The following is a 20,915-nucleotide window of genomic DNA, read 5'->3' on the forward strand; positions in this document are numbered from 1 at the left end:
GCGACTACTTCTCAGGTCACCCCACCATCCAGCCAGCCTGAGCCCCACATCTAACATGTCTACCAGGCCTCCAGCGTCCCACCCATCTCCCTCAGGACTGACTATTTGGCAGTGGAATTGTCGTACGCATAAAAACAAGCAGCCCTCCCTGACCCATCTAAGTCAACTTCACTCTCCCGATGTGATTGCTTTACAAGAAACGGAAACACTTTACGTATCACTTCGTAATTACATCACGTACACACATTCCCATCAGCCTCGCACCGCCATACTCGTTCATAAATCACTCACTGCACAAGCACACACCCTACCCATTAATTGGCAATATACCTTTATTGAACTCATCCCGCCTAAAAAAACTCTCACCAGTCTCTTTATTCTTAATATCTACAGTCCCCGCAGCACTCCCTAGCTTCTATAAATTCCATCCTTCAGAAAGTTAAAGCTACGACGAAACATCACCGCCTAGTCCTTCTCGGCGACTTTAACGCCCCTCATACTGCATGGGGTTATCCCAAAACAAGTAAAAAAGGAGCGCAAATGCACGACGCCGCCCAGCAAGCGCACCTCACGCTCTGGACTGACCCCTCATACCCCACCCGCATAGGCAACAGCATGGCACGGGATTCCACCCCCGACCTCACATACACTCACAACATACCATGAGCCACTTGGACACGCCTCGACGAAACCTTAGGCAGTGATCATTATATCATTGAATTCACCATCAATCACACCCGCATTTCTAAAAAAATCGGCCATGGTAAACTCACAGACTGGAAATCCTTTCGTGACTCCTTTCTCCCCACCACAATTGAAGACATTGAAACCTCGACCCAAGATATCCTCAAAACTGTCGAAGCCCACACCCGTACCCTAACTATAACAGAAGATCACCCTGCTGTAGACCTGCATCTTCTACGTCTGTGGGATGCCCGCCGAGGGCTTATCCGCCGCTGGAAAAAACAAAAACACAACAAAAAACTCAAAACACGCATCGCCAACATCACACAACAGGCAGCCGACTATGCTCGCACCTTACACAAACAAAACTGCACACAATTTTGCAACCGCCTTCAAGGAACTCTCAGCATTAAGTCCACATGGAACATCCTCCGCTCCATGCTGGGTACTAAGCCCAGCAAAGCAGACACCGGCCACACCATCCGTCGCCTGATCTACAATCACCACCTCACTGAAACTCAGCTCCACGCGCAACTCCTCACACAATACGCAGACCACGCAACACAACCACCAAACATTCCACCTCGCAATTACCAAGGAAAAGACAATCCCGACCTTGACGCCCCCTTCACTCTCATTGAACTCACCTTCGCCATCAGCAACCTCACTCGTAACACCACACCAGGCAAAGACCGAATACACAACAAACTACTCCGTAACCTCAACCCCGAATGCACAGCCGCACTTCTCGACTATTTTAATCATTGCTGGACAACCAACTATCTGCCCCCTCAATGGAAACATGCCGAAATCACGCTCATACCGAAGCCCGGGAAGCCAGTCACCCTAGAAAATCTTCGTCCCGTATCTTTAACATCTTGTGTAGGCAAGTTATATGAACACCTAGTTAATAATCGGCTCACAGCGTATCTCGAAAAAAAACAGCTTACTTCCTCATACCATGTTTGGCTTCCGCGCACACCTATCCTCGCAAGACGTCCTGTTACAGCTAAAAGACGAAGTCCTTACACCGCTTAGCTCACAAACCAAACGCGCTATCGTAGCTCTGGACATTAAAGGCGCCTTTGACAATGTATCACATCAGGCTATACTAGAAGGACTCCAATTAACTAACTGCGGCACACGTACATACAATTACATACAAAATTTTCTTACCGATCGCACCGCCAACCTTAACCTCGGCCCCATCCGATCAGTCTGCTTTCGTGCCCGACCGCGTGGTACACCCCAGGGGTCAGTCATTTCCCCACTCCTCTTTAATCTTGCCCTGCTACAACTTCCGCCACTTCTACAACAAATTCCACACATACAACACGCACTTTATGCAGACGATCTGACTATTTGGACCACAGGGGGTTCGATAGGGGAACAGCAAGACTCCCTCCAAGAAGCCATTAACACCACCGACAACTACCTCACAGCCCGCGGCCTCAACTGTGCACCAGAAAAATCTGCCCTTCTCGTCCTCCAAAAACGCACGCAAGGCCGTAAATGACATCCCCTCCCAGACCCACAATTAAGCCTACATGGAGCTCCAATCCTAACCACCCCTACAATTCGTGTTCTGGGACTTACTATCCAATCAGACGGCGCAGGCATTTCTACTATTCATAAATTACAAGGAACACTATTGCAAATCACGCACCTCATCAAACACATTGCTAATCGTGGACAAGGACTGAAAGAAAATGACCTCGTGCGCCTAATTCAAGCCCTCCTAATTAGCCGCATCACATAAGGAACTCCATATTTGGCTCTCAAAAATAGTGAAATACAAAAACTCGATATAATCATCCGGCAAGCCTATAAATTAGCACTAGGGCTACCACCGACAAAATCCACTGCCAAATTACTACAGATGGGACTTCATAACACCTGGGACGAACTTCGAGAGGCACATCATGTCAACCAGATCGAACGGCTCAAGCTTTCACACAATGGCTGTCACCTCCTCCGTCGCCTCGGCTACCCACTACCTGCCACCCATCACCCCCGCCAACGCATCCCTATCGAACTACGCGATTGCATCTCCGTCGCCCCAATACCCAAGAATATGCACCCCCTTCATAACCAGGGTCGCCGACAAGCCCGGATTCGAATACTTCGCAAGATGCTTCAAGTCAAGCCACGAGAAACCCGCTACGTTGACGCCGCCAAATATGCCGATAAACCAGCCTTCGCAATTTCAACAGTAGACCACCGAGGAATTGAATTGGCTTCCGCAACAGTAATTGGCAACGACTCCACAACTGCAGAAGAAATCGCAATAGCCCTCGCAGCCACTACATCTCAAGACATTATCACCATCGTCACAGATTCGCAAGCTGCCTGTCGCCATTACGCCGCCGGTCACATAGCTCCCTTAGCCCTCCGCATTCTACAGTCCATCCCTAACCCTCCTTACTTCTACATTCTCTGGACCCCGGGACATGAGTCTCTGGAGGGGAATGAGGCGGCTCATGCTGCCGCCCGCGCGCATATCTACCGGACGTTCCCCTCCAACACTCCAGCATCACCGTCGGAAGTCCACCATTCTGTGCCTCAAAAATTCAACGACATCCTCGAACATTACCGCCTCGAACGCCGCATCTTTCCCCCACCCCACGACAAGTTGACTAAGGAAGAAGCCACCACGTACCGCCGCCTTCAAACCAACACCTACCCGCACGGCACCCTCCTCCACGCCATTCATCCAACCTCCTACTCCGCCACCTGCAAGTACTGTCCCCAACCCTGCACACTGTATCATATGATTTGGGCGTGCTCCCACACACCATCCCTCCCCCCTACTCCCTGCCCCAACCATGAGCAGTGGGAAGGCATGCTAGCCAGCCCGGACCCCGGCGATCAGCTTCGGCTGGTTGAAAGGGCCCGCCTGGCAGCGACCGCCCAGGGACTTCTGGACTGAGAAGACCCCCGATTGCCACTACTACAAAAACTAATATTGAAATAAAGTTTATTCCTCCTCCTCCTCCTCTCGTAATCTTTCTTTTTTTCTCATTTTAAATCTTTCCTTTTGCTCCAAATAAAAGGTTCATACCTCCCCCATACACGTCATAATTATTGTGATAACCATCATCATGCACAGTTTCACATGCACTAATGATGGTGATCACCCATGGTAAACTGCGCGGCGGAATGTTTCTGCCCCAGACAAAATACCCAACGCGGGTGGTACAAACTCCCCACAAACTTCTGCGCCGAAGAAGTTGGCACCATATAAAGCCATGTCTGGCCATGTAGGCGAATTATTCGCTGTCATTCAAACTGCTCATCTCAAATCTCAAAGTTATCTATGCGATCTATAAAATAGTGTCTCCAGCACCATCAATGTTGCTTATTGAAACCTCCATGTTGTGGTCTCTATACCTCGCAATATGCATAATCCATGCATTACACAAAGCATTCAAATCTGCACACTGCGAGGAACCAACGTGGGTTAGGTCTAGTTGAGCATGCTCACGAGCAGGCTCACGAGTACAAGCTCCGTTGTTGTTGCGAGCCGGGGGGCCAAGTGTAAGGAGACTACATTTTAAATAGCCGCCTTGAGGAAACGGCCAAGCACTGCGACTCCTTGTAGTGCTTTGGACATCTCACGGAAAAGTGCATCAAGCCATAGAATCAGCTAGTGCTTGATGTAGTTGCTACATCTATTCCCCTCGAAGTATAATCTGCTCGACTCCAGATTTCGCTGTGTGACGGGGCCGTATTGACAAGTAGAACGAACGGGAAAGCTGTGTGTGAAAAGGATGACCAACATGAAAGTTCAAAGAGGGACAAGACCACCTTGTCTTGGGATTTAACAGAAATTGCTGCTGATTAAGTTGGTTCATACTTGAATGAAAAGAAAACGTTACAGTAAACAGACATGGATGAAGTCTAGATGCGATAGACACAAGGGCCAACTTCCAGCTGTTTATTCGAAGAAAATCCAGCTTATATATACACGATTTTAAAGGGGTAAACCAAATAACAAAACCAAGATACAGGACAACTAACAAGTGCAACCGGTGTAGTGAAAATCGCTGGTATGCGCAAGTGCAACATTGGAGATAGCATAACCGGATATTTGTGCAGGCCTGAATTTAACAAACCAGAGTGCGTGCGAACGAACCATGATAAGGGAACGACAACTGCACATTCTAAACCACTCGATTACACATTGACTGTCTTCAATGAAGGACATTTCTTTGTCACTTAATTCTAGTGACAGCGTACTCTTTTTCAGAAAAACCGCCTTGGTCATTTTCCTTTCCGTTTTCTTCTTTGTTCTTTATAGAAAGGTCGGCTTTTCCAGTAATGGCTCACACCCACAGCGCTTGCAGCGGTCTGCTAGGTGCCCGCCTATGTTGCTGCTGGCTGCCAACCGGTGCTCTCTCGCACGTTCACTGAAGCAGTATCTGGCTTCGCCAATGAATTCGTGTGCATCAAATTTTTTGATATATGGAACTACCTTTTTCGCAATAACGAGTTTAATTAACAGCAAAAGCGCCATTTTCTACTCATTTTGTTTATTCAAATAACAAAATAAGAAGTTCGTGCACTTTCCGCCGGTGGTTTCGCGCGTATTGTACATTTCCTCCAACGGTATACTTGGACACGTTGTGTCACACATTCAAAACCCTTGAAAAACAAACGTTGCCTAAATCGCCACTGAGCCGTCTCAAAGCACAATTTAATTGCGTGAAATTCAATACAAATACCTCAACACAGATAAAAAGGAGACACGAATATAAGGCACATGGCCGACTCAGTTCAAGGGCAGTGCCGTTGCGCTACCTCTCAAGCAGCAGCTTCAAATTTTTCGCTTGCATCAACTGCTTCCTGTTCCTCCGCAGCAAGGGTCTTCCCATCTGAGAAGGCTCGCGTCTTCCTCCGGAAATTGCTGTAGACGCGGATAGCTGCTGTTCACCATGACCGAAAGCTTCTTTTTTTGCCCCAATGTCGGAGTCTTTGGAGTGAGAATCGGCGAGCCCTCCTCCTGGAAAATGCGACAAAAGCGCGCCATTGTACCGAAAAGAGTCCCGTTGTTTGCCTGGCCTGGTGGAGCTGCTGCCATTGATACTCGTCCGTCCGAAATTCGTGCCCTGCGGGAATTTGTCTCGTTCAGCTTCTTCAACAGCTATTTCAGGGCCGCCGGTCTTGTTGACAGCCACGGTGAAGTCAATGTAGCCGGCCACGCGGGCAGCTCCGCTGTTGAAGTCCCGGTCGCCGTTCCTATCTTCAGGAATTCGTCCACCAGCTTCGATTACCGTGAAAATGAGGGCAATGGACGCGAGGGTAACAGTAATGGCCGACAGCTGCACGAACCACATAGTGTTCCTGCAATAGAGGAGATGGGTGACGTCAAAATAGCCTGTGGGTGATTCTGGCAGTGGGAAAAAGGGCTTGCACTTTTGACGTAGGGAAAGTTAATATAAATCCCAATCACTGTGGGAGAGGTCTCCTTTCGAATCATAGTTTTTTGTTCAGGCTTAAATGACCCATAAAGCAAAAAAGCCAGCTTGGGTGCCCGCGGAAATCAAGGTACTACCCACCGGGTAGCCCAAGCCCGTGAGCTGTGGGCGCGATCCACCTCGGGGTTCGGCGTCGACCGCTTGTAATCCCGTAGTCGTGCGCCTTGATTCGCGATATCCTGGTGCATGGATGACGGGGCTGATTTGGAGACTAAAACGTCCTGGGACTCTCCGGCTGCTAGGCACTCCCAGTTATCGCCATCGTCTTGGGAGGTTAGCTGGGAAGAGGAAGAGAAACTGGTATGTCCAGGCTTTCTTGGCTGCGATGTTGCGAAAGAGTGGGAAACAGGAATTCTGATAGAGCGATGTTGCGAAAGAGTGGCAAACAGGAAGACTGCTAGAGCCCCATCGCTCGCTTCCGCTTGTACATTGTACAACTGATCTGCAATGGTACTGGAAACTACTTTATTCCTCCACGCGATCTGAAGCAGTGAGAGGTTTTCCTTGGGCACGGTTAGCTTGTTTTTAACTCAGTAAATTCCTCCAGGTGTTTTGAACCCACGTAAGAGCGTTACTACATGCCACGTATAGGTTGCTGAAAACCTTGGTGTGGATACCGTAACGTTAAGCGCAAAATCGAAAGGAGGTCAGTTGGAGCGCCAGCGATACCTACATAATAAAATTCCGGGCGCTTGTTCTGAATTCGCGTTATCAGCTACGCGAAACATGCAATCGGAGAAAGCTAACGACAATAATTTAAGTTCTCGGAACAATGTCTGTCACACCCGCTGTTATTTGCGAGCACGAGTTTTTATAAACAAATTGAAAAGCTTTGAATATATTGTAAGATTTTCTTAAAGGGCCCACGGAGACAATTTAAAGCTTTGTTCATTTTGTTCAGCCATGTTTTCTTTATTCCGCAGTATCCCGAAAGATACCAGGGCACAGGCAACTGGTGTAAACTATCAGCCGCTTCCTTCGCATGCATGATTTGGGCTTGTCATCTCAAACGCCATCCCGCCAACCGCGGATTTCCCAGAAAAAATCACGAGCAGTGGGAAGCCACGCTGTTCAGTTCTATTCCCGAAGTACAAGATGCAGTCGTCCTGCTGGCGGACGACGCAGCTAAGGGCCACCGGCTCCTGATCGTTCCCTGACAAATCGCTCACCCAGAACCTCCCTCTCGGGTGGTTACACTCAGCAAAGATAGCCAATAAAGTTTTCTCTTCGTCTCTCTCTCTTGGGGTCGGTATAATATGAAAATATAGCTTGCGACTCGAGCATGATTCGAAAAACCGGGCCTTTGCTTCATACATTCTTGCCTACTGTCCATAATTTGTGGTTTGGGTTTCCGAGGGGATAACCGATCCACTTCTCTGGGAGCGATGTTTTGTACAGTGGCTCAACCGAGACGGTGAGACAGGCTGATTGTAACGAAATCATGATCTTACCATTTCGATGTTTCCCTCCGACATCGCGCTGAGCCGTGGAAGGGCCGATCAGCTGGAAGACGGGCCTCTATGCCTAGCAGTAGGATATCTGATTGGCAACTTCCTCTTCCTTCAGCGAAGGCCTCCACGCAGGCAACGAAAGATTGGCAGAAGGTGTGCCAGTCTAACCGATGTCATTACGGCGCATCATTGTCACAGCTGGATTTTATAAATGTATGGTCATAGCCAGCTATAGCAAGAATAACTGGGAGATGGCGCTGGTATGCTCAGGTTAGAGCGTCTGTAACGAATGAAGCTGTCATTGTTATCGTCATCTTCATCATCACCAGCCTATGTACGCCCATTGTAGGGCAAAGGCAGCTCCCATGGATCTCCAATTGTCCCGTTCCTGTGCTAACTGCGACCAATTTATCCCCGCAAACTTCTTGATCTCATCGGCCCATCTAACTTTCTGCCGCCCCTTGCAAGGCTTGCTTTCTCTAGGAATCCATTCTGTTATCCTTAATGACCAACGCTTATCTTGCCTTCACATTACATGTCCTGCCCACGTCCATTTCTTCTTTTTAATTTCTACTAATATCTCATTAACACGCGTTTTTTGCCTGACCCACTCCGCTCTTTGCTTGTACCTTCTTGTTCATGCGGGCAATAAAATGGCCGCCGCTATTTTTTAATACACGTGTTATCGGTACGAAATTGAACCCTGATATGCACAGGAGCAGACCAATACGCTAATTCTGAACTCTTTACAAATGTGGTCTGCGGTAGAACAGAAGTTATTGTCGTTGTTTTTTTTAGCCCACTAGTATGATTGGCAAGGATTCGGAAGTTTTGCGGGGCTAATGGCCTTGCTGCAAGCAATATAAAAAACAATGTAGCGTAAACGTAAAACGCGAGAAATACTGCGTGTGGCGGGAATACCGAACTTGACGGTGGGTGAAAAGAGCAGTTGAGGTGCACACCAACCGCGCAAGTCCTGATTCTAGAAAGCTGTGGCCAGTGCCACTCTGCTTGCTGACGTAATGCGAATCAAAACACGCAAGAACGAAAACAGAGAAAAAGACGCAAATTATCTTTTCTGGGTGCCTGGTAATTAAATAGAATTCTTTTCATTTTCACTGTCTTCTATGGATTGACCGATCCACTGATTGGGTATATCGAAACCTAAAGGAACAACAACCACGGACCACTTAATGTACAGGAAACAACCCAATAGAAGTATTTTGGGTCAAAGGCAAAAACAACGAAACCGCCAAAATACGCAATTACGTTTCTGCACGAAAGAAGTTAAAACGAGTATATATCCAGGCTTTTGGCTTTAAAGGACGTAAGCAGACGTGTGGGCCCCTAGAACGTTTTCGTGACTCAGATGGGCCTGTGATAGAATCCCACTATCCTGGCACCGATCCCACGCCATTCTTCCTACCATCACCAGAGAGGAGCGCTAGGAGGCCGCCTTGCGTGAGCCAAACCAGCAAGTCTAAGAAGACCTGGCCCGCTTGGCCGACGGCACTGGAACTCGGCGCTAACGGGGCCCTACTGCCCTACCGCTACAGAGAAGACGTCGCCGTCCTGATTGCCCCAGGTGTGGCCAAAAAAGTTGTTCTGTCTGTCGGTCTGTGACTCCTCCTAATAATTACAATAGTGTTCATACCAAAATCCTGGTCAAAACAATACGTCTAAGATTGGCGAACTGCCCCACTATACCTGGAGTCCGTTCGATTTTCCTCTTGCTCGTGAGATCACTAATAAATGCTGCTGACCTTATGGGTGTACGCTCTAGAACATTTCTTCACACCGCCGAATCATTGGATCTTTAATCTTCGGTATTTTCGTAGTGTATCGGCAAGGCCTTTACATGTGCTATCAGTCGGTTCCTATTCCGCGGTGTAGGCAGTAAAGCTTACACGCGTCCAGGAATTTTGCGTACAGCGATTTGAAACTTGAGTGCGTGTATCCTGTAATCGTAATGTTGTTGCTTGCTCGTTGACTAGATCCCTCCACAGTTATTATGATGATGTTGCTATGTTCTTTTTGCTTTGTTGGTTAAAAGTTCTCTTCCCTTCCTTCACGCAAGCAGTTCACAGTGAAGGAGGTGGTAACATGAGAAGGCTTGTACGGCGGTGCAAAGCTAAAATCCTTGTTAGGGCGAGATGCTTAAATAGCCGGTAAGCAAAATATTGCTATCGATCTTGAGAACTTTCTAAGAATGTGAAAGCGGAAGTTCATTTGGAATTCTCGGCTTCTAGTGCAGAACTTTCGGATTAATTTCAAGGCCGCGCCTGGGCAAACCCTACAAAGCTCGTTCCGACAGGTTTCAATAACCAGGATTAACATCTGCACCTGCGTGGTTTCTTAAACCTGCCAAGGCCACTCGTGTGCGGCCGCGGTACACCCTTCTTTGAGATACCTGTGTCTCCAAACGGGCGCTTGGTGCGTCGCTTTTTTCGGAGCCGGCTGCCACCTCGCTCCAGCACGGCTGTTTCCCTTGGAGGACTGAACTGTGCATATGGGCTTTGAATGCGAAAGCCTGCTGACCATCGCATCCTGAAAAAAAGTCTTATACAAAGCCAAAAAATCGGTGAACGCTAGAAAATGGGCGAGTCCATTAAATTGAATGAACTGGCCTGCTGTTAATAAAATAAAATAAAATACATACATAATATACAACGCATACAAACAGGAACACTTGTAAACATGTAATTCTCAACGTTGCGTAGTAGTTGCGATTCCCGATCTAGGGAAAGGTGTTTCGTTTCAGACGCAGAAAGCATTGTCCGAATTAAAGATACTATGGTTTGTATACCGCTCACTGCGTTCAGGGAGACAGTGCAGCCCGAGATGAGGAACCGGGTGACTAAGTACACGGGGTAAAAAGGGGCGAAGCAAGCACCCAGGGTGGCCGCCATCAATATGCCGGCCGAGCCCAGAATTACCGGCAGGCGGCCGAAGCGGTCGGCGCAGTGTCCTGACAGCAGTAGGAATACCACGGAGCCGGCCATGAAGACGACGTCGGCGGCCTCTTCAGTGAACGGCGGCTGCATACTAGGTTCCACACACTGACGATGCTTCCGTTCCCCCGCTCGAGGTCGAAGTCCCAGGCATCGCACTCAATGACCTTGGTGTCGTTAGGGTCCCCCGGGTTTGCGTAGACCATACACTTGCTGTTCCGACCATCGGGACCGACAGGAATCGAGATGTTTCTCCAGGCGTCGGCCGAGAGGTTTCCGCCAGTGGGCTGCCTGCACCAGTGGTCGACTTCCGCCGAGATGAGGGTGAACGCAACTGCGTGGCAAAGGAGGACTAACACGGGGAATGCCGTGAATAGGGTGAGGCGGTTTTGGAAGTTTCCGCTTCCGAAGGCTTGTTCGCAGTCGAAGCCCTCGCTGGTCTCAATGTTGACGACCATAATACACCCTGGCGAAAGGCATGCGAACGGTTTCAGCTAGGCCATACCTGATGTGTCAGTTCGGGAGGCGAACGAAATGGGTTTTTGCTGCTGCTGTTGTTCTATGTCTTATGGTGCATACCCACGCGGGGGATTTGCCAGGAATCGAAGAAGAAGGGGGCTAATTCGCCCGCACACAACTTTCTATCCGTTTCCATCCAGTAACAGCGCGAGATTAGAAGGAAGAATTGCCTAAAAATTGAAAGTTTCGGTTGAATGTGAGCAAAAATACCAGTAATAACAAAGGCTAACAGGGGAGACGCCTGGTCTCGGACACATATACATGAGTGGCTACAGCCACCCCTCTGTGACAATATCCCATTGATGTGGCCCCCAGCGACAGCAGTACAGGCATGGAGGCTCGTTCTTAGCTCGTGCCGTACTTGATATTGATGAGGATTGATAATGATGATGATGGTGATTTATCTTTTTCGACAATCACAAATACTGAACCCAGGATACTCCAAAACGCGCGGTTATGTGGCAGAACGTTTGAGCCAATTTTTAAAAGAGAGTCAGCTAAAATTTGAATGGCTAAAAATGCAGTTACGCAGCAGTGGCCGAACGATAAAGAAAAATGAGCTAGCACGTGAGACATACGGGCAAGAAATCATTCTTCCTTTTTTACCCTTTCAAAAAAACATGAAACCCGTGCGTACTCCCAGCCGCAAAATACACGCATTCGTAAATATGAACCGCTTTGCTAAGGAATTACGAGTTGCCCTGTCTACGATGCAGGCACGTACCCAGGATTTTTTTTCGGGGGGGGCCCAACCCAAGGTAACTTTTCTATGAAAATCAGGGGAGAGGGCGAGGGTACCCGCCGTTACTAGTACAAACACGATAAACGCGCAGCGTTTACCATAAATGCGCGTAAACCTGCATAGAGAAATGAAATTAACTGTATCCGCCCTTGTGATGGAGGCGAAAAGCAAAAACACTCGTATGTTCGAGATTTCTGCGCACGTTAAAGATCCCTACGCAAAGTTTCCAAAATTAAAAAAAAGAACGGCAGTAATTACAATATTTACGGGAATAAATACGCGTACTGCACAGTAACTATACATTTCCGGAGCATCCCACACGTTATACGCAATGGAAGTCGGCAGAAACGGAAGTGCATAGGCACTCGAGAGTTCAGATCTCCGTGGCAACCCTCTTGCGCTTCCATATTTTTCTCCAAACAAAACATGTGGCTACTAGTTATGAAGGAAGGAAACAAAATGCTAGGTAAATCGGAGATGTCACACGCCTAATTCCGTGTGTTATTACCCTAAACAGCCTCCGAGTTCGACGTTTAACGGTCTGCCATTCAAAGCACCAATGATTCAGGCCTCGGAAATTGCAGTATCAAGACGCACTGGACTGCAAGAAATGTAGATAAAAAAACGGTGGCAAGCGCCAGCGCGTCAGCGCTTACCTCCGGCAGTTTTGTAAAGAACCTTGTTATATCCAGGGATGCGCCTTGTCGCTTCCTCGGCGTTGCAGCGTGGCTTGTCCTGCAAGACGGGAATGAGCTTCTCCTCTGTCCTCTCGTTCGGCCCGTTGGTGAAGTAAACTCGTTACTCTCTGCCGACACCTCGACGATATTCCGACATCCCGAGAATAAGCTATCATATGTACCCGGGGTTTCATAACCTTTCTAATACAAAGACACAGTTCGCAGTCCAATTTTCAAGCCGAAATTTCTCTCAGCCAAAAGTCTGGTTGGGGTCCGTCGAGATGTCCGGCCCGGGTTCATTTTCACCGTTCACCCGCGGCACCTCGTCTCTCTCATGTTGACCATTGGCCACTTAGACTCCGTGCCCTTCCCCGCTGAAGCCCGGTGTTCTCGAGGACTGTGCATAGGAATGCAGCTCGGGGTCTGTAAACCCGCCAGTAAAGTTTGGTTCGTTGTTGAGGTGGGTGGTGTCGTCGTGGAGGATGGTGAAGGACCCGATGATGAGACGAGGCAAGTAGATGATGAAGAAAAAGTCTATTTACACTTATTTACAGGAGACGACGAAGCATGAACATAAGGTGACACATGGCAATGAAAACTGGATTACAATTAAAAGATGCCGCAGAGCATAAAAAGGGTTCCGCGGCATGATCCCTGATGGGGGCCCGGGGGCCGAAACGGGTGCCAAACCACCGCGCGGTTGGCGAGAAATTCGTGGGGCTCTGGCGCGCAGGAACTGCCACGAGAGCAAGTCTTCATGCGACCGCTCTTGGCCGCAGCTCCGGACAAACTCAGCAAAATTGCGCATGCAGCCGCAAGCGAAGCAGCCTCCACACAGCAACACACGTACCAATTAGGATTTTGACCCCCGCTCCCCCCTGTCCGCCGCCCCAGAAAGTCGGGAGGAAACGAGTCTTCCCAAAAGCCGCGTAGACGGTCGCCGGCAAGGCCGTCCCAAAGGGCTGCCACTCCGCCGACGGCTTGGGGGACATGGCAAAGCGGCGAGAAGGGAGGAGGGTCATCGCCCCGACGGGGTCCACCGGCGCTGGCATCACTACACCACCGTTGTGCATAGCAGCCATTAACCACAATGGCTGTCAATCAACAGTGCCGCTGTCACTGCCTTAGTTGTCCAACGGAATGCCGCCGGTGTCTCTTGCCGCCGTACAACTGCGATGCGCACCTTCACTTTGTCATCCTGCCGTCGCCGGGCTTGGTAACGTTGTTGCGCTTCATTTTTGAGCGATCCTTCTTGTCCAGACGGACGTGGCGACTGTGGAACAAGGCTTTTGTACTCCCACGGTAGCTTTCCCTAAGCGGGCGTAATGTTAGAGGCGCCGGACGGTCGGGTCAATTATCCCCTCGCGCCACTCCGCTCGTCGCCATCCGGTTCCAAGCCCTTGTGTCGCCTTGGCTTGTTCGGCAGACACTGCACACGTGTGCGAGCCAGACGTTGGAAGGCATTGCGCAGAGAAACCCTACAGCGGGTTTCTTGGCGGCAAGAAGACTTCTTACCTTTCTTACCGACAAACACAAAAGCAGCATTTCCACGAAAACTAGTGAAAAATGCGCTGTGAGTTCGGCTCAGGGAAGGAATTCGTTGAGCCACAAACACCAGGCATGGGCGATAGTATCGTACGGTGCGCTAGGATGGAGGGATTTGTTGAATGTTCAAAGACAAACATTTTCTTCCCCACCAAAACACATGCGACCCGAGCCGCTGAAACCGCCACCCTGGCGAAACAAGCGATAAGTTACTGCTGTCTGAGAGAACCGAAGCACCAATTACAGACAAACAGGGTAAAGGGGGTGCAGCGAATTGCAAGTGGCAGGCTGGCAGCAGAGCACGAAGCCAGTGTACAGCGGTACTGGCTTCCGCGTAAACGGAGCAAACATACCTCGCCTGTTTTTTTTTAATCCCACGTTGACCACCAAATGATTCATCTTTTTTTTCGAAATGAACCTAATCCACAAACCAAAACTAAGTCAGGTAAAACTGCACTGCCAAGAAAATCCGGGCAACTTTCCCCTAAAAAAATGTGGCAAATAAATAGTTGAGACAATTCCCTGCGAACGTGTACGCAGATCTTACGTCGCGTGGAAAATGAGCCAGACCCTGCTGTGGCATGGATCAAAATGAGCCAAATTCATTTGCCCAATGGGCTTTCGCGTTGGTGTGACGTTTCGGGCTGTTTTGTGCGTTTTTGCGTAAATTTTTTTTTTGCTTTTGAGAGCTGGCTTACCATGAGTTCAGACAGCAATGAGGAGATCGGCAAATGATTTGCCGACACACGACTACGATAACGTGAACGGAAGAGGAAGTGAACGAAATCTGGTTATTATTATTGTTATTACTCTGCCTCTTACAAGCCATGGCATGCCATGGAAGATGATTTGAGCAGGCTTCTTGTAAAGCGTTTTGGAAATTTATGGCAAGGCAATGAAGAGCTTCATGAGTGTTTTCAGGCGTGCCCAAAAAAGTACCATACTAAGCGATTCAAAAAGAGCTGTTTTTTAAGCTCTGTTGCATGTTTATTACCTTTTTTGCTTAAACCTGTATCGTACCGTTCTTGAAAGTCGATTCCAAAGTAGTTTTCATAAGAATGCCGTACCAACTTGTCTGTTTCAAATGAGTACGAGCCAAATCTGAACTTATCTTAATATTGCTCAAATTCTCCGCATAATTCTTAATTTCTTGTCGCTATAGATTTCCCCTAGCTGACATGTGAAACATGTCATTTAATAGTTTTTTACAGCACTGCATTTAGGTCCGGTTCCAAACTTTCATTTTTCCCCCTCAAATTCTCCTTAGGTGGATTTGGCTCATTCCGAAAAAAAACGCCTGAAATAGCTATCAAGCCCAGGATTTGTATGGCGTCGCTTTACAATGTGTGCGAGGGACGATGAGAGGTGGCGCGGGAAAGGGGGGTATGGCCCAAAAACTTTCGGGGGGGGCCCGGGCCCCCCGGGCCCCCCCACTGGGTACGTCCCTGCTACGATGGCCCAAGGGGATGAATCGCATACGGCCGCAGAGGTTTTAAATTCGATTAACAATGCAGCCGTGAGTTCCAAATTCACAGTCTCGGTAACTGGGGATATGATCAGCCCGTGGTGGAACGAGGAGTGTACATATGCACACAGACACAGAAATGCTGCGTGGAAAAGACTGCCCCGCAATCAGTGCCCTGCGAACTGGAGTACCTTCAAATTCGTCTGCGCTATATTTAAGCAGACTATCAATAAGGCAAAAGAGGAGTATAAGTCGCGCCGCTTTTCTTTTCTCATGCCAGTGCAGCGTAAGCCAGTCGCGAGCTTGTGAAGTAACCCTCAGTAGCTTTCGGTGTCGCGTGCCAAATTTAAATTATTTCTTGCACGGCTCTAATCTGGCCATGTCGCCGTTATGCGCCTTTTGCAAAGAACCAGAAACAACCGACCATTTCTTCTTCTCCTGCCGACGGTTCTCCTCGATAAGACGAAGATACTTAGAAAGTACATGCAGCCGGCTAAACCTCCCGCTGTAGACAGCTACAGTTATTTTGTCATTCGGGGCGAAGGAACTGGGATTATACACGGCGATCTTTGCAGTGCGTTGCACTCATTCATCCAGTACCACTTTCTTCGTGTTTCTTACTTCATATTTTCAATTGTTCGTTTTTACCTTTTTTTCTTTCTTTCTCTAATCTCCTTAGATTTATTTCTCTACTCATCTACTGCTAATCCATCCTAATATTTCAATATTTCCTGGCCAATCCACCTGAGTGGGTACGCGCCATTTCACTGGAACCACCACAACCACGAAACAAGTTAACCAGATATCTAAACAATTTAAACGGAATTTAAATTTAAATTTTAAACAATTTAAACGGAACGCACATCGGGGATTATATGTTTAACGGGTGACACGACCTTTTTGTATACATAGATCACGCGGGATATAATATAAAAAACCATTTCTTATCCTCGCTCGCCGTGCTAGGGGGTTTTGCCAAAGGGCTTCCATATTAAACATGCAGCGACTTATTTACCCAGACATGATTCCATGTAGATGATACTCGCGAGCTATCTGACAATTTCCACTGGGCCATTATAGAAGCTTATTGGTGACATTATCAGTGAAACGGATTGATTTTATAAACACTTTAAATATTCAAACTGATACATATCGATTCGCAGAATTATGAGACACGACAAAAAGAAAAGCTTGATTGTAACGCGTACGTTCACGCTTGATAAATAAGTTCCAATGTCCGAACGTCCAGTGGAAATATTTTAAGGAATACATGGCGACGAGCAATGTATTTTTTGGAGTAACGCCAACGAGCTCAGGCCCACACATTCATGAAAGCAAAGGCTACGAAGAAGTAGAAGAAGGTCATCGTATATGTGACTCAAGGTGGAGTGGAGTGGAGTGGATAAACTTTATTTACACCAGCTTTAGAGGTGGTGGTTGGGCGTCCGCCCGGTAGGGGCCTCCTCTAGTCCGGGAATCCCTGGTCCGCACTGCAGGTCAGCGAAAAATGCGAATAGTGATCTCATGACGTTGGATGCGCGATGCACCCAATCTTAGTGTATTGCTTGTGGTTTTTACTCCCCGAAGCTAGATCGGAACTATCAGGCGCGCAGTAGTAAAGGGGTCTGGATTTAATCTGGCCATCAGGCTATCTTCAATGCGTGAAACACCTCTATAGACGGTATTCGTTGAAATGTTTAGCGGCCAATTTCTTCTCTTGGCAACACTGGAAACGGCCACAGACATGCCCGATGCGCCACGGACACGGCGCAGCTTGGGCCACTGCGGCCGCACGCCGAAGAAAAACAGACGCCGGCGTGCGTCATCTGCTCCGTGCTAATCCGATTCTAAACTGTGGCGCCAACAGAGATGTTATTAATCGCACTCAGAGTAAACTCGACGCAATACTTTACGTTCGGTGAAGTGTTCGTAACGTGAAACACAGTCATGTGTTTCACAGACGTGGTTAGCACGGACAAGTGCCGCCATCCCGCGGAGCCCGACGTAACGTGCGCGCACTCACACGCTTGCATGGAGGAGAAGAGGGTACCTCATCTGCGGGCCGTGCGCACAACGTGGCCTAGCAACAGACGCTTGGCCACAGATATGGCGGCGCACACTTGGTTGCCTGCATGCATTCCACGCCATTGAATACCGAGGATACACCGGCGTTCTTGCTTCCCTCCTGATTCAGAAAAGCCGCGTCCATGCATTCTTTAGTCGTTTGTTTGAAGATACCAGTACATCAAGCTATACTGATTTGCGCATATTTTGAGCTAACCAATGCAGGATGATTATGCAGTGAGGAGAGGAGTCATTGCGGTCAATAATGTTTTACACGAAGCTGCCCCAGGGCAAAGACGCGCCCCCTAGGAGAGGGCTGGGGAATAATTTTTACCTCCTCGGATATTTGGCGACTTGCAAAACCTATACAATAGGGCGTTTTCACGGTTCACCTTTGTTGTGTTCGTGCCCAGCGGAAGCGCATTCCGTTTCGGCGGCTCCCGACAGCGCGCCAGTCGGCGCATCTCGACCGCGCGCCAATTAGTGTCCCCGCAAGTGGCCCTTTCCCTCGCCGAAGCCGCCCCCAACTCCGTGGTGCGATGGACAATGCGCGAGAGGCGATTTGGGGATCTGCTGCAGAGCAGTCGCAAAAAGCGGCGTTTTTCTTGAGTGAATAAACCCTATTTTCAAGTGTACCCGTGCGTCAGCTTGTCCCTGACTGCGCGGACATAACAGTGGCCACGAGGAAGTGTCTGTGCGACCCGCGTTGAAAGGCAGTGCTACACAATGGCTACGCACGCATCAGGACGATTACCTGAGTTCAACGGCACCTCCTGGGGATCATGGTTTGGACGCCCTCAATTCTACTTTGAGGCCAGCATCGTAGACCCCGGCAAGAAGAAGGCACACCTGCTCACGCTGTGTGGGGAGGAGATGTACGACACCGTCTGCTCCTTAGTTCAGCCAAGCACACCAGCGGCAGGGGACTACGACCACATCGTTGCGGCACTGCAGAAGCACTACGACCCAAGGCCATCGGAAGTGTACAGCCGGGCCCGTTTTCAACGCAGGGACCAGATTGAAGGAGAAGCCGTCAGCGCCTAAGTTGCGGCGCTGAAAAAACTGGCCGCCGATTGCAACTTCGGAACGCTGCCCACCACAACGGTAACTACCGAACACCCTGTCGCCACGCCACCTGCGAACCCTACCATGCTACCACTGGACATTATGCTGCGTGACCGATTTGTGTGCGGACTGCGGGACGACTTCCTACAAACGCGCCTGTTTGCTGACACCGACTTGACGTTCGCTAAGGCTTACGACATCGCCATTCGAGCGGAGAGTGCTGGCCAGCAGCAGCGTAACATCCGGAAGCCCACCGAGCCGGCATACCTCACAAATCACCAGCTCCAACCCCCCCGGGCAAGTGGCAAAAAACCACCTAAGACGCAGCGCTGCTGCCGCTGTGACGAGCAGCACAGCCCGCAGTCATGGAAGCTTCAATGCTCAACGTGCTATTTTTGCAAGAAACGAGGTCACATTGAGAAGGCATGCATAACAAAGAAGAAACAGTCGAGGACACCCCCTGAACGGCACAAGCACGTGAATGGCGCAGAGGCCATAACGCAGGCGGAGACGCACGGTAGTCTACCAGCATCACCGGCGCTGTACGACCTAAACAGCGTTCGTAACCTACGCACGCAACCGAAGATCATGATCGACGTAACCGTGCATCACCAGCCTATTTACTTCGATGCGGATTCTGGAGCAGCATGTACGCTCATTAGCGAACAGACGTACCACCAAACCTGGCGGCAGCATGCACCCATCTTGCTCGACGACGACACGCACCTGAGAACGTAGTCAGGGCAGGCCTTGCCACTACTGGGAAGTGCCAACGTAGACGTTTCTTTCAATGGCACAACCTGCCAGCTACCACTACTTATCGTGCGAGGGGCCGGATCTAGCCTCTTGAGCCGAAATTGGTTCGACGCCCTTGGGATAACGATCGAAGGTATCAACCAGGCTACCGAGTACAATATTCCCGAGCGACAGGAACTGGTGCAGCGGCTTCAAAAGAAGTACGAAACGGTTTTCGCTAAGGGCATAAGGGCATATTCCAGGGCATAATGTTCCTCTCATCAGTTTGGAGCTACATCAGGACGCCAGCCCCGAATTTCTCAAAGCCAGGCCAGTACCCTTTGCCATGCTCTCGGCGTACGACGAAGAGCTTTGCAAGCTGGAGCAGCAGGATGTCATTGAGCCGTCGCAGCACTCAGACTGGGCCGCACCACTTGTCAGAGTAAAAAAAACGGAACTCTACGTCTTTTTGGAGACTACAGGAGCACCGTCAACCTGGCAACGAAGGCTTCTGCTTACCCACTACAAACGCCACAGGAGGTTTTCAGCACACTCCGTGGAAGCGGAATTTTCAGCGCGCTGGACCTGACCCAGGCGTACCAACAGCTGAAGGTGAGCGAAGAAACTTCTGAATTGCTCACTATAAACACTACAAGGGGCCTCTACAGGGTTAAACGACTTTCGTTTGGAGTGGCAGCAGCCCCAGCATTTTTCCAGAAGTACATGGAGTCACGCTTGTTGGAATTCAAGGAGTGTGCGTTTACCTGGAAGGTGTGATCATTAGTGGCACATCAAGCCAAGAACACGGAGCACGCCTGGATTTTGTACTTGACAGGCTAGCCAGCGCCAACTTGCGCTTCATCATCATCATCACCAGCCTATCTACGCCCACTGCAGGGCAAAGACCTCTCCCACTATTCTCCAATTACCTCCATCCTGTGCCAACTGTGACCAATTTATCCTTGCAAACTTCTTGATCTCATCTGCCCATCTAACGTTCTGCCGCCCCCTGCAACGCTTGCCTTCTCTAGGGATCCACTCTGTTGCCCTTAATGACCAGCGGTTATCTTGCCTTCGCATTACTTTCCCTTCTCACGTCCATTTCTTCTTCTTAATTTCTACTAATATGTCTTTAACACCAGTTTGCTCTCTGACCCACTCCGCTCTCTTCTTGTCCCTTAATGTTACACCTATCATTTTCCGCTCCATTGCCCGCTGAGTCGTTCTCAATTTAAGTTGAACCCTCTTAGTGAGCCTCCAAGTTCCTGCCCCGTAGGTGAGTACCGGTAATATGCAGCTGTCATACACTTTCTTCTTCAGCGCCAATTGTAGGCTGCTATTAGTTATCTGAGAATGTCTGCCATATGCACCCCGTCCCCTTCCGATCCTTCTAATTATCTCTGCCTCATGGTTGGGATCTGGGGTCACAACTTGGCCTAAGTAGATATATTCGCTTACCAATTCCACTGCCTCGCCACCTATCTCAAACCGCTGTGCTGTCACGAGGCTATTGATCATTACCTTAGTTTTCTGCATATTA

General features: G+C 49.2%; 1 protein-coding gene across 1 annotated transcript; it reads left to right on the plus strand.

Moving 5' to 3' along the window:
* The first annotated feature begins 18,724 nt into the window (after positions 1-18,724).
* On the plus strand, positions 18,725-19,378 carry LOC144159963 (uncharacterized). The gene has a single exon (XM_077691601.1). It carries the CDS (start codon positions 18,725-18,727, stop codon positions 19,376-19,378), a length of 654 nt encoding a protein of 217 aa, XP_077547727.1.
* Positions 19,379-20,915: the final 1,537 nt, after the last annotated feature.

This window comes from Haemaphysalis longicornis, unplaced genomic scaffold, assembly GCF_048455015.1.
Source record: "Haemaphysalis longicornis isolate Haplotype H1 unplaced genomic scaffold, Haemaphysalis longicornis Haplotype H1 scaffold_10, whole genome shotgun sequence".
Lineage (NCBI taxonomy): Eukaryota > Metazoa > Arthropoda > Arachnida > Ixodida > Ixodidae > Haemaphysalis > Haemaphysalis longicornis.